At 69.3% G+C, this 12,609-nt stretch overlaps 2 protein-coding genes across 2 annotated transcripts in view; one reads left to right on the top strand and one right to left on the bottom strand.

The window, feature by feature from the left end:
* GPATCH8 (G-patch domain containing 8) overlaps window positions 1-4,838 on the bottom strand; it is a 34,619-nt gene extending 29,781 nt beyond the window's left edge. Inside the window, exon 1 of the mRNA XM_065747721.1 lies at window positions 4,761-4,838. Within this exon, the coding sequence (XP_065603793.1) occupies window positions 4,761-4,805 (45 nt within the window). The 5' untranslated portion in view covers window positions 4,806-4,838. The remainder of the gene's footprint in view (window positions 1-4,760) is intronic.
* A 3,947-nt stretch (window positions 4,839-8,785) lies between these two features.
* On the top strand, window positions 8,786-10,462 carry FZD2 (frizzled class receptor 2). The gene has a single exon (XM_065747701.1). The coding sequence runs from the start codon at window positions 8,786-8,788 to the stop codon at window positions 10,460-10,462; it is 1,677 nt and encodes a 558-aa protein (XP_065603773.1).
* The last annotated feature ends 2,147 nt before the right edge of the window (window positions 10,463-12,609 follow it).

The raw sequence follows: 12,609 nt of genomic DNA, 5'->3' as shown, positions 1-12,609 counted from the left end.
GAGGAGAGGACGGTCAGCAATGCGGCACAGAAGGAGCTCCCATTTCAGGACCCAGGTTCGGGCACGTGTTCACGTGGTGCCTTTCGTGGGCACAGCCAACTCAGTGCGCAGCTCAGAGCACAAGGAAGGCATCCTGAAACGCAGGCCGGCCACGCTCATAGTTGGTAAGGCACCACGTGTGTGATGCTTGCACTTCTGGCTCTTCACCCACGGGCAGCAGCACCGACCTGGGGCTGGAAGCAGCCGGCAGCCCTGGCAGTGCAGCCCTGGCAGTGCAGCCCTGGCAGTGCAGCCCTGGCAGTGCAGCCCTGGCAGTGCAGCCCTGGCAGTGCAGCCCTGGCAGTGCAGCCCTGGCAGTGCAGCCCTGGCAGTGCAGCCCTGGCAGTGCACTGAGCTGCTAGGGAACTCTGCATCCCCCACCCCATCCCTGCAGGGCTACAAAGGGCCGTGCAGAGCAGAGCACGCCGTGTTCCCGCTCCACCACTGCGCACAGGGCAGCTCTGCTGTCCCATGGGGCCGTGCACAGAGCTGGGGGCCAGGACGGAGCAGGAGTGCGGCCCTCTGCCCTCCGAGATGCTGAGCACCACAGCTCAGCAGGAGCAGCCAGCAGCCCCAGCGGCCATTTCGGGAAAGCCATCTCTGCCGTGGCCTCCGCTGAAGCCTCAAATTCCTGAGAGTGCGAACACAGCGAACCATTTTTGGCCGCGGATACGATCACACTGCACCCCCAGCAACAAGGTTCCCAGCACCACGCTCAGCATCCCAGGGCTGCCGTCCACACACCAGTACTCCCAGTGCCACCCAGTTCCTCACACCCCATCACCTGCAGCCCGGTGTCACTCCGCTCCCTTCCGTCAGCACCAACTTCTGCTGCAGGGAATCTCACAGCAGCCGACGCCGGGAAGGGCTGACAGCGATCCCAGCAGGCACTGTGCCAAGCACCCTGGGGACCCGGAGCCAACGAGAGGGCTTTTGGTGCTCGCACCCAGCGCCAGCTGTGAGCCCCCTGCAGCCCCTCGCACCCAGCGCCAGCTGCAAAGCGCTCAGAGCACTTCGAATGCTCTCGGTGAAACCAAAGCCGTGCTGGATTCTGTCCCTTCCGACCTCGCAGCGTGACCTGCTGCCTGCAGCAGGCCCGGCCGGGTCAGGAGCCGCCCGAAGCTCCCTGCCAGGTCCAGGTCGGTTCCGCCCCGAGCACCCACCGAGACAAAGGAGTCCCCTCCTGGAAGCCGTGTGAAGGACTGAGCCCCATCCAACCCAAACGCAAAGAAAGCCAGCAGCAAACCCAGCACGTCTCACAGCCGGCGGCCCCGCCGCTGCTGATGGGGTGTGCTGTACGGATTTGCACCCTTCCAGGACCTCGCTCCTGGGGCAGCCCCAGGGCTCCATCTGCCGCTCTGCTCCGCACGGAGCCATTTTGTGCCACTGTGCCTTGACACAATGAATCAGAGGAAGACAAAAATCGCGTCTCAGCGTAGCCATGAATGAAACCCTATGCACTGAGAAAGCACGGTGTGTCCAGCACACGAGAGCAGCGGGCACGGAGCACACAGTGCCAGCGCCCGACCCGCACCTCCCGGGCACAGCACGGCGCTCTGCGGAGAACAAACCCAACAACGGCACAGGGACACAGTCCCAAAGCCGTGCTGCTGAGCACCGGGCCCTGGAGCAGCACACAGCTCCGCTGCCAACAGGGGCGGCCCCGCAGCACAACAGAGAGAGGCCAAAAGGGCCAAGGAAGCCCCGAGAGCCAAAGAGCGGACGTGAGGGGGCAGGATGAGCGCCGCGCTGAGCCGGGCAGGGCCCAGCTGCTGCCCAGAGACACGAGCTGCTGCCACCAGCTCTCCATAACCCGTCAGCGTCACCGCGCGCAGCCGAAGCTCCGGGCTCTGCGATTCCCTGCGGGGTGCACACCCCGGGCTGCAGCCCACAGACGGCCCCAAACGGCCCCACACAGCGCTGCTCCGGGACCTGGGATGTCCCACGGCTCCGCCCCACGCTGTGCTCACACCGGGAGCTCTCCCGGACACCCTCGGGGCTGCTGCAAAGCGCCGGCGGTGCGGCACGAGCTGCTGGCGTTCGTCAGGGCTCAGCCACCACCAAACCTCGCTGCCACCACCAAACCTCGCTGCTGCTCCCCGGGAGGACCGCGGCGAAGCGACGTGCTCCTCACACAGCACAGCACAGCACAGCACAGCACAGCACAGCACTCCCGGGGCTCCTGCTGCACCCAAACACGGTAATTACGCCCCGAGCACTTCAGGAGAAAACCCTCTCCAGCGGATACAACAAAAGCAATTAGGATGAGGACGGGATTTAAAGCGGCAGCTTTTGGGAGGAGCATCTCGTAGTTGTGGGGCACCCGCGGTTCACCAACCCCTAACAGGGCTGACAGCCTTCCACCTGCCACGGCCATGGGGCACACGTCCTCACGTGGCCTTGCACCTTCCAGCTCTGAGCGGCCGAACTCTCAGCACATCCAGCCGGCCTCAACACAGCCCTAAAGCCGCCAGGGAACGGCAGGGACTGCTGCTCAGTGCCACAGCCACAGCACATCCCCACACAGGGACCGCCCTGCAGGGCCGTGGGGCACAGAGCTCCACGGTGACCCCACCCCGGCCCCGAAGCAGAGCCCCCACTCCCCACCCTGGCTGCCGTCACACATCCCCCTCCCTCCAGCTCCGTGCCCATCATGTTCCACCCTTTCCCCCACCGCACATTGGGAGCACACAAACCCAAACATCACCCGTGTCAGCTCCGTGCCCCCAAGCCCTCCCCCCCTCCCCACCCAGCACCTGCACCTCCTCAGAAGAAAAGCAACGCCTGACACGAGCAGCAGAGCTCCCAGCGTTGTTCTTCCCACTGTGGGAGCGCTTCCTTTGGCCGCATCGCTAACCCCGAGGCATCCCCTCCTCCACCCCGAGGCATCCCCTCCTCCACCCCGAGGCATCCCCTGACCCCTGCGCTGCACTCCCGACCTTTTGTTGCTCTTCCTCTCTCGGGGCTCTGCACATCCTTCGGCCTCAGCACTCCAGCACTGCACCCTATCCACACTGAGCCTGGTGGCACAGTGAGGGAACGAGCAGGGCGGACCAGCAGGGCTGCTCAGGACCTCCCCTGCCCAGCAGACACCCGAGCTCGGGGCGTCCTCAGAGCAGCTCCTCTATAATTCATAGCTCCTGCATCCTGCAGGCTCACCACGACTCCCACTCGCCCTGGGTCTCACCCCACAGCACACATCCCCCTTTCCCTCAAAGGCTCCACGCACAAAATAAACCCGTGCTCTCATTTCAGAGTGCTCAGAGATAACACGAGCAGCGAACCCTGCCTGCTGCAGAACAAAGCCCTCCGTGGGAGCGCGGCAGGACACGCCTGCAGCCACAGCACTGCCACAGGAGCAGGTTCTGTGCTACAAATACTTCCTGTGGAGCCACGCTGCCCTGCAAAGGGACGAAAACAAGGAGAGCAGAACCCGCGTGTGTGCACATTGTGCAATACGCAGCTGAGAGCTGCCCCGCTCCAACAGCAAACATCTCCTCCTCCAAGAAACCCAGCATCTGCCCGCCTGAAACAGGAACCTGAGCACCGCATCACGCCGTGCCAGTGCTAACAACGAGGCATCTAACGAAGCGACCCAGGTGAAACCGCCGTGTGTGGGGCGGCAGCAGGGAGCCACGCTCACGCTGCACAACTCAGGGCACGTCCAACAGCACCGAGGTCCCACTCTGCCTTCTCTTGTTGGGCTGAACAGCCCCAGGTCCCTCAGCTTTTCCCATCAGGAGATGCTCCAGCCCCCGCCGTCCTGGCAGCCCTCTGCTGCGCTCTCTTTGGATGATGTGACCTGAGGAGCCCAGAACTGGAGATGGTATTCCAGCCGTGACCTCCCCAGGGCAGAGCAGAGGAGCACCGCCCTCACCCCACACTGCACAATGCACCTCAGGGTCCCCACGGCCAGCAGAGCACGCCGCTGGGTCACGGCTCACAGTCGACCTCCGGCCACCACAACTCCCAGCTCCCTCCCTGCACTGCTCCTCGAGCCGCTCAGCCCCCACCGGCACCGACGCTGCGGTGGCTCCCCCGCAGTGCAGGGGCTCCGGGCTCGGCCTCGTTGAGCCCCACCAGGTTCCTCTCAGTTTTGGTTCACAGAACGGCTTTGGTCGGAGGGAGCTCGCAGAGCCCCAGCCCCCTGTGTGCCCACCAGCTCAGGCTGCCCCATAACCGCCCCACGGATGGGGCAGCGCATCCCCGCGCAACGACTGGGGCATTTCCCCGCAACACCTCACCCGGATCCGCCCCTCTCAGCGTAACGCCATTTCCCCCTGCTGCCGGCAGCAGCCCGAGCCCACAGCCACTGCCCGTCCTGCCGTGCCGGGCCCTGCCGTGCCGGGCCCTGCTGTGCTGTGCCGGGCCGTGCCGTGCCGTGCCGGGCCGTGCCGTGCTGTGCCGGGCCCTGCTGTGCTGTGCCGGGCCCTGCTGTGCTGTGCCGGGCGCTGCGCTCAGGGAAGGCCGCGCTGAGCTCTCCTCGGATCCGGCGCTTCTCAGACCCAACGAGTGCGGGCCCCGCACCCCGAGCCGGGCCCGTCCGTCTCTCCCAGCCGCCCCTCCCCCCACCCTCCGTTACATCCGTTCCTTTTGTCGTCCCCCGGCCCGCCCCCCCCGCCGGGCCCCGCACCGCCCCAGCCCCCCTCGCGGTCACCTCGGCCCACTCGTTCCCCTCCACCCCTCTCCCCCGACCCGGCGCGGCCGCCCCGGGCCGTTACCTGGAAGTCCCTGTCCTCGTTGAAGCGGGAGAACCTGTCGGCCATTTTGCGCGGCCCGGCCCCGCACCTCCCCACACTCCTCCTCCTCCTCCTCCTCCTCTTCCTCCTCCCCGCCTCAGCGTCGCGGCCGCGCGCATGCGCAGTGCGCAGCGGCCTGCTCCACAGGAGCTTTGGTGCATGCGCAGTGCGCAGCTGCTTGTTCAACGGGAGCTTTGGCGCATGCGCCACCGCCCGGCTGCGCGCGCCGTAACCGGCAGCAGGGAGCGCTCGACCCCGGGGGGGGAAGGGCACGAAGCTTCCCGCCCTCCTGGAACGAGCCAATGGGATCGCGCCGATCTCTTGAGTGATGGCAATACGAGCCAATAGGAGGACGAGCTCGCCGCGATGGGACGCCGTCTCGGGTGGGATCCCGCAGCTCAGCCGGGACGCTCCGCCCCGCGGCGCTGCCGTGCACGCCGCTCAGTGCTGCGGGAGCTCCGCGCTCCTCCCCCCGCACGGCACGCACACACGCGTGTCCCGCCGGGATCAGGGGCTGCGCCCACGAGAGGGAGCTCCCGCTCCGCGCACGGCTGCGTGGCGGCCACTGGGGGGCGCCGTGGGACCCCCACGCACTTCACGGGTCCCCCACCCGCGGCATAGGATCCCTATGGCACCGTGGCGCTCCCATCCGCGGCGTGGGACCCCTCCCACACCGTAACATCCCCATCTGCACCGTGGGACCCCCACCCACGCCATGAGACCCCCACAATACTGTGGGACTCCCACCCACACCATGGGACCCCCATCCACTCCATGGGAACCCCATAAGACCCCTATGCATGCCGTGAGACCTCACAGTACTGTGGGACCCCCACCCGCACTGTGGGACCCCCCACCCACGCCACGGGACCCCCACAGTACTGCGGGACTCCCACCCACTTCCTGGGACCCCCAGCACGCCGTTCCCCCGCGCGTGCTGCCACGTGTGGGGCTGCCAGGTGGGGTCGGGCGTGGCAGCTGTGGGGTGAGGGACGTGTGATGCCCCACGGGGACTCGTGGTGTGGCGCAGGGGGCTCAGGGCCGTGGGTCCGGTCCCCCGTGTGGTGCTTTGTGTCCTTTCCGGTGGGTGTGCAGAGCTTCTTGTGCTCGGTGAGCTGTGGGGCACAGCCCGGCCCCCGCCGTGGGGATCTGCCCCCATTGTGCCCCCCCCGTGGTGCTGCCCACCGCCCCACCCTGGCCTCGGTCCCCTAAAGCGTGGCTCAGAAGGGACAGACCCCCCCTTCCCCCCCCATCCTCAGCCTGTGCCTCAGTTTCCCTGGGCTGGGCCTGACCCCCGTGTCACACGCGTGTGCTCCGTCACACCACATCCCTAAGCGTGGGCCTCCCTGCCACGCACCCCACGCACACACAGATACGCGCACAGCCCCCCCGGCACACCGCGTGTCTGTGCACACGTGTGTGCACGTGTGTGTGAGCAGGGCACGCTGCCCGAGCGCGGGGCCCCTTCCTGCAGCGCGGCCGGGCCCCTCCGCTGCACCGCGCAGCTCCGTGGGGGGGCACTGCTGGGGGGGCAGCGTGGAGCAGCCCCCACCCCGCTCCGTGGCCAAGGCTTGTGCCAGCGAGGGCTGTGCCCGTGGGGACACTGCGTGCCCCGTGGGGACGGCTCCTCTCCGGATCCTGGTGTGAGTTCAGCCCCTGGTGCTTGTGCCGCACGTGGGGACCCCCACGTCCCGAGCCCACGCGTGGCACATGGAGCAGCCGTGACGCGTGGGGACGGTGCAGTGCTGCCGTTGGGCACAGCTCCACGCGGGGACGGCTCTGCGTCGCTATGGGGCACAGCGGTGCTTCGTAGCGTGGGGTGTGGGGATATCTCAGTGTCCCCGTGGGCGCGGGGGGGTCCTGCGCTGCGCTGCGTGTGTGGTGGGCGTGGGGGTGTCCGCCCCTGCAGGGGGCACAGCAGGGACACGACGCGGCCCTCTGCGCTCCTATGGCCGTGTGCCCCCCAAGGGGTCACGCAGCGCTGTGGGGGTCCCCGGCAGCAGCTGCACACAGAGGGACGGCCGCGCCGTGGGGCCCCCACTCCCACGCGGAGGTCCCCCGGGGACCACCGGCGTTAAGGACCACCGGAGGCGGTGCTGAGCCCCGCAGCGGCCGCAGCCGCGTCCCAGCTCTGGACCGCGGGGCCCAGAGAGGCGGTCTGACCCCAAAGCACCGCGCGCGGGGTCCCCACGGCCCCCCCGCACCGCTCTAAAAATACCGCGCGCTGACAGCGACAGCTGCGCCCTAAAAGGGGGGGGGGGGGCTGGGGGGGTGGAGGGGTCCAGGCCGAGCGCAGCGCTCCGCTCGGGACCCCGCTCCCTCCTTTCCCCCCCCCTCGGACTCCCCCGGTTCCGTGCCCGTGCCGTGGCACGCGGCCACGCGCGGCGCCGCGCAGCGGGACGCCCTAAGCCGCCCTTTCATTCCGCCGCTCCGCTCTCGGGGCCGCTCCGCGCTCTCAATGCCGGCCGCTGGCGGGGGACGTGTCCGACATGCTCGGGGAGCCCCCCCACGGGCCGCGGGGTCACTGCGCGCCCCACCTCTACCCCCCCCCCCTCAAAGGGCTGCGGGGTCTCCCTCGAGGTCACCGAGCAACGCAGGACCCCGCGGTGCGCGCACCCGTGAGCGCGTGCACGCGTGTGTGTATGTGCTCGCTCACGCAGGACACGTGTCGGCTCCGCTGCCCACGCCCCCCCCTCTCCCTTTCCCCCGCCGGCACCGTGAGCGCCTGGTTTTAATTAGCGGCTCTTAAGTGTGAAACAAAGCCGGGGGCGGGGGGGCCTTCCCCGAGCCCTGGGGCCCCACCGCGGCCCCCCCGCCCCCCCCCCCCGCTCTGTGCCCCCGGTTCTGCCCCGCGGGGGCTCCCGGCTGTGCCCCCCGCCCTCGGGTCACGGGGCGTTACGGTGGGGGTACGGCACGCGTCCGCCCCCTCCGCCCCCACCACGGCGTCGTCCCGGTGTCCCCGCGCTTCGGGGATCCCCGGGGGGTGGGGGGCTCGGCGCCCCCGCGCGTGCCCGGAGGAGCCCCCGGCCTCGGGGGGGAGGGGCCGGGGGCACAGACGGTGCTCCCCCCCCCCCCACGAGGAAGCCCAACCCCAGCGCCGGTGCGGGTGGGGGCAGCGGGGTGCCCGCCCCGAACCCATTCCGAGCGGACCCCGAGATCCGGACGGGGCCGACTCCGGGGGTCCCGCGGGGGCTCCGCTCCGCTCTGCTCCGCTCTGCCCGCCGCCCCCCCGCCCCTCCCCCCGCCCCGCAGCCGCGCAATGGTTTCAATTACGCCGTGAAAGGCGCTGGGGCCCTCCGAGCGGGGCTCCTCCGCGCAGCTACAGCCGAACTGACGGGAAGGGAGAGGGGGCGGGGGGACAACCGCCGCCGAGGGCCCCTGTCCCCCCCGGGGCTCAGCCCCCACCCCCTCTGCGGTCACCACCACCCCCTCGTGCCCCTCTTTGGGGTCGGGGTGTCCCCATCCTACGGAGCGGTGCCGCGCTGGGTGGGGGGGGGGGGGGTCGGGGTCACCGGGGGCTCCGAGCGGTACTTTGCGGTGGGGGGGAGTCCGGGACGGGGTCACTCGAGAAAGGGCGATTGTGCCGTAAAAGTCGCTTGGTGCCCCCGGATCAGCCCGGGGGGGTCCGGGTCCGGGGTTGCGGGGGAGGGGGAAAAGTTTTCCAGCGCCGAAAAGTTTTTCTGGGGGGGACGGGGAGGGGCCCGGTGCCCCCGGGGGCGGAGGGGGGGAGGGGGGGGCCCGCAGGAGGGGGCGGGGCGTGAGCAGAGAGGGCTGCGATTGGCGGGGAGGGGGGCGGGGCGGGGGGGGGGCCTCTCCTCCCGGCGGGGCCGCGCCGGTGCCCCGCACAAAGGCGGCGGGTGGGAGCGCGGCGGCAGCTCCGGCCGCGATACGCCGCGATACTCCGCGATAGGGCGCGATAGCCCGCGATACGCCGCGATAGGGCCGCGCTGGGAGCGGGGCGCGGCGAGCACAGCGGCGCCGGGCAGCGTGCGGACCCCCCCGGCGCCATGCGGGCCCCCCCCGGCGCGCTGCCCGCCCTGGCCGTGCTGCTGGCGGGGCTGAGCGCCGCGCCGAGCCGGGGGCAGCCGTACAGCGAGAAGGGCATCTCCGTCCCCGACCACGGCTTCTGCCAGCCCATCTCCATCCCGCTGTGCACCGACATCGCCTACAACCAGACCATCATGCCCAACCTGCTGGGCCACACCAACCAGGAGGACGCGGGGCTGGAGGTGCACCAGTTCTACCCGCTGGTCAAGGTGCAGTGCTCGCTGGAGCTCAAGTTCTTCCTGTGCTCCATGTACGCGCCCGTGTGCACCGTGCTGGAGCAGGCCATCCCTCCGTGCCGCTCCATCTGCGAGCGCGCCCGCCAGGGCTGCGAGGCGCTCATGAACAAGTTCGGCTTCCAGTGGCCCGAGCGGCTGCGCTGCGAGAACTTCCCCCGGCACGGCGCCGAGCAGATCTGCGTGGGGCAGAACCACTCGGAGGACGGCGGCTCCTCGGCCGCGCTGCTCACCAGCGTCTCCCCGCCCGCCGCCCGCGGGACCCCCGCCGCGCCGCGCTACGCCACGCTGGATCACCCCTTCCACTGCCCGCGGGCGCTGAAGGTGCCCGGGTACCTCAACTACAAATTCCTGGGCGAGAAGGACTGCGCTGCGCCCTGCGAGCCCGCCCGCCCCGACGGGCACATGTTCTTCAACGAGGACGAGATCCGCTTCGCCCGCGTCTGGATCCTGGTGTGGTCCGTGCTGTGCTGCGCCTCCACCTTCTTCACCGTCACCACGTACCTGGTGGACATGCAGCGCTTCCGCTACCCCGAGCGGCCCATCATCTTCCTGTCAGGCTGCTACACCATGGTGTCGGTGGCGTACATCGCCGGCTTCGTGCTGGAGGAGCGCGTGGTGTGCAACGAGCGCTTCCAGGAGGACGGCTACCGCACGGTGGTGCAGGGCACCAAGAAGGAGGGCTGCACCATCCTCTTCATGATGCTCTACTTCTTCAGCATGGCCAGCTCCATCTGGTGGGTCATCCTGTCGCTCACCTGGTTCCTGGCCGCCGGCATGAAGTGGGGCCACGAGGCCATCGAGGCCAACTCGCAGTACTTCCACCTGGCCGCCTGGGCCGTGCCGGCCGTCAAGACCATCACCATCCTGGCCATGGGGCAGATCGACGGCGACCTGCTGAGCGGCGTCTGCTTCGTGGGGCTCAACAGCATCGACCCGCTGCGGGGCTTCGTGCTGGCGCCGCTCTTCGTCTACCTCTTCATCGGCACCTCCTTCCTGCTGGCCGGCTTCGTCTCCCTCTTCCGCATCCGCACCATCATGAAGCACGGCGGCACCAAGACGGAGAAGCTGGAGCGCCTCATGGTGCGCATCGGCGTGTTCAGCGTGCTCTACACCGTGCCGGCCACCATCGTCATCGCGTGCTACTTCTACGAGCAGGCGTTCCGCGAGCACTGGGAGCGCAGCTGGGTCAGCCAGCACTGCAAGAGCCTGGCCATCCCCTGCCCGCTGCACTTCACGCCCCGCATGACGCCGGACTTCACCGTCTACATGATCAAGTACCTCATGACTCTCATCGTGGGCATCACCTCGGGCTTCTGGATATGGTCGGGCAAAACGCTGCACTCGTGGAGGAAGTTCTACGCGCGGCTGACGAGCGGCCGGCAGGGCGAGACCACCGTGTGAGCCGCCGGTCGCTCTCTCTCTCTCCTTCGGTTATTATTATTATTTTTTGTCCGTTCGTTTTGTAATTAAACCTGTAAATAGCACTTGTAAATTTAATTATGTATTTCTGTTGAAAGGAGAAAAAGAACGAAACGGAGGGGGGGGGGAAGCGGAGCTCCGGGCGCTGCTCCGTCGGGCTCCGATCCGCGGGGACGGGCGGAGGAGGAGGAGGAGGAGGAAGAGCCGCTCAGTTTCTGCCGCTGTGTCCCGGAGCTGAGGCCGTGGGGGCTCGGCCCCCGTCGCGCTCCGCCGCGGGTGGACGCGTCCTCCCCTTCTCCTCTTGGGCAAAACGCGTGCGCTGAGCCCCGCGCTCCTCCTCGCGGCTCCGTTGCGTTTCCTTCCCCTCCGCTGCGGTGGGGCCGCGCTCGGGGCGACCGCTGCGCGAACAAAGAGCTCCGCGAGGAGGGGAAAACAGAAAACCGAACCCTGAACTTCAGCGGCACCGGGCACGCGCGGAGGAACCCACGCGGGGACGGCTCCGCGCGGTCCGGGCTGGAAATGCGGACTTCGGGGATCGTCCTCGCGGTGCTGCGGGGTTCGGGTCGGAGGAAAAGAGTTCGTCCCGAGCGGAGCGGGGTCACCGCGAGCAGCGGCGGAGCCCCGCAGCGCTGCGCGGGGTCTTTGCGGAGCGGGATCGCCCCGTTCCGTTCCGCTCCGTTCCGTTCCGTTCCGTTCCGCGGCGGCGCCGTCGGGGGCTCAGAGCGCTCCGAGAACGGACGGAACCGAAGGGGTTACTGCGCTCCAGCGCACGGTTTGGAAAGGAAAAGCTCCTCGGCTCCGGCTGCATCTTCCAGCGATGAGCTGAGGGGGAGGGGGCCCGGCCCGGCGGGTCGGAGCGCTGCCGGTGGGGCCCCGCCTCGAGGGGCCGAGGTTTCGTGCCCCGCTTCTCCCCGTGCGTCGGAGCCGCAGCCCCGGGGGGTTTCGCCCCAACCCCTCCTCCCCTCCCCCCCCAGCGCCGTGAGCAGCGCGGGAGATGTGGGGACGCGGGGCGGGGGCTCCCGAATGGACCCCGCATTCTGAGCGGGCGCGGGGCTGAGCCGACTCTGCCGTGCGGGGGGGGCGGGGGGGGCCGCTGTCCTGCGGGGTCGGGGCCTCTCAGGGGTTCATTGGGGAGTTATGGGGTGGGGAGGAGCCGGGGGGTTCACGCCGTGCGTCCCCTCGGTGCCCGCTCGTGGGGCAGCCCCCGGGTTTGGTCCCGGGGATGTGGGGCAGCACCGGCGCGGGGGCCGTTCGTCCCTCTCCTGCCCGGGAGCAGTATGGGAGGGGGGGGGCGTCCCCGCGTCCCCTGGGTTCCTCCATCTCCTGACCCCCGTCCCATTGAAGCCCCCATTCCCCACCCCGCGGGGTCGCCCGTCCCGGGGGGCGGGGAGAGCCGCCGCCCCACCTCCACCGCAGCGCCCATCCCGAGGAGATGGGGCCGCCGGACGCGGGGTGGGGGGACATGGGGGGGCTCAGCGCACCACCCCCTCCCCCATATGTCAGGACGATGGGATGGATGGACGCAGGAGGGGTGGATAGGGACGGGTGGGTACGGGATGGGCAGACATGGGGTGGGTGGACATGGGTGGATTTGGGATGGATATGGGACGGATACGGGATGGATATGGGATGGATACGGGATTGTGGACATGGGATGCACGGACACTGGATGGATGGTCATGGGATGGTTGAGGAAGGATGGCAGTGGGGTGGGTGGACATGAAAAGGGACAGACAGCAGCGGGGGTCAGCCCAGCACCCCACCTCCCTCCTCGCACCCTCAGCGCAGTACCCCCACCCAGGACCCACCCCTGCCCGATCCCCACACCCCGTGCGCCCCACAGCCCTCTCCCCACGGCTGCCATCGCTCCGGCTCTTCCGGCGCAGCTGTCCCGCGGGGCGGAGGGCGCGGGGGCCGGGGCAGGAATCCGGCCGGGGCCGGGCAGCGCGCGGCAGCTCCGGAGACAGAGCCGCCTCTGAATGCGGGGAATGTTTTTGCAGCTGGAGTCGATTAGGGGAGGGCTCGGCGGCTTTATTAATCCCAGCGTTATTGCTCAAGAGGCGCGGGAGGGGGGCACAAAGGAGAGTGAGTGAGGAGGGGTCTCCCTGGTGGGGGCTGTCCCTCCGCCG

This window comes from Cyrtonyx montezumae, unplaced genomic scaffold (genome assembly GCF_038088225.1).
Source record: "Cyrtonyx montezumae isolate F1298 unplaced genomic scaffold, pur_monq_1.0 scaffold_48, whole genome shotgun sequence".
NCBI classification, from domain to species: Eukaryota; Metazoa; Chordata; class Aves; order Galliformes; family Odontophoridae; genus Cyrtonyx; species Cyrtonyx montezumae.
This window is presented reverse-complemented; position numbering and strand designations above follow the sequence as displayed.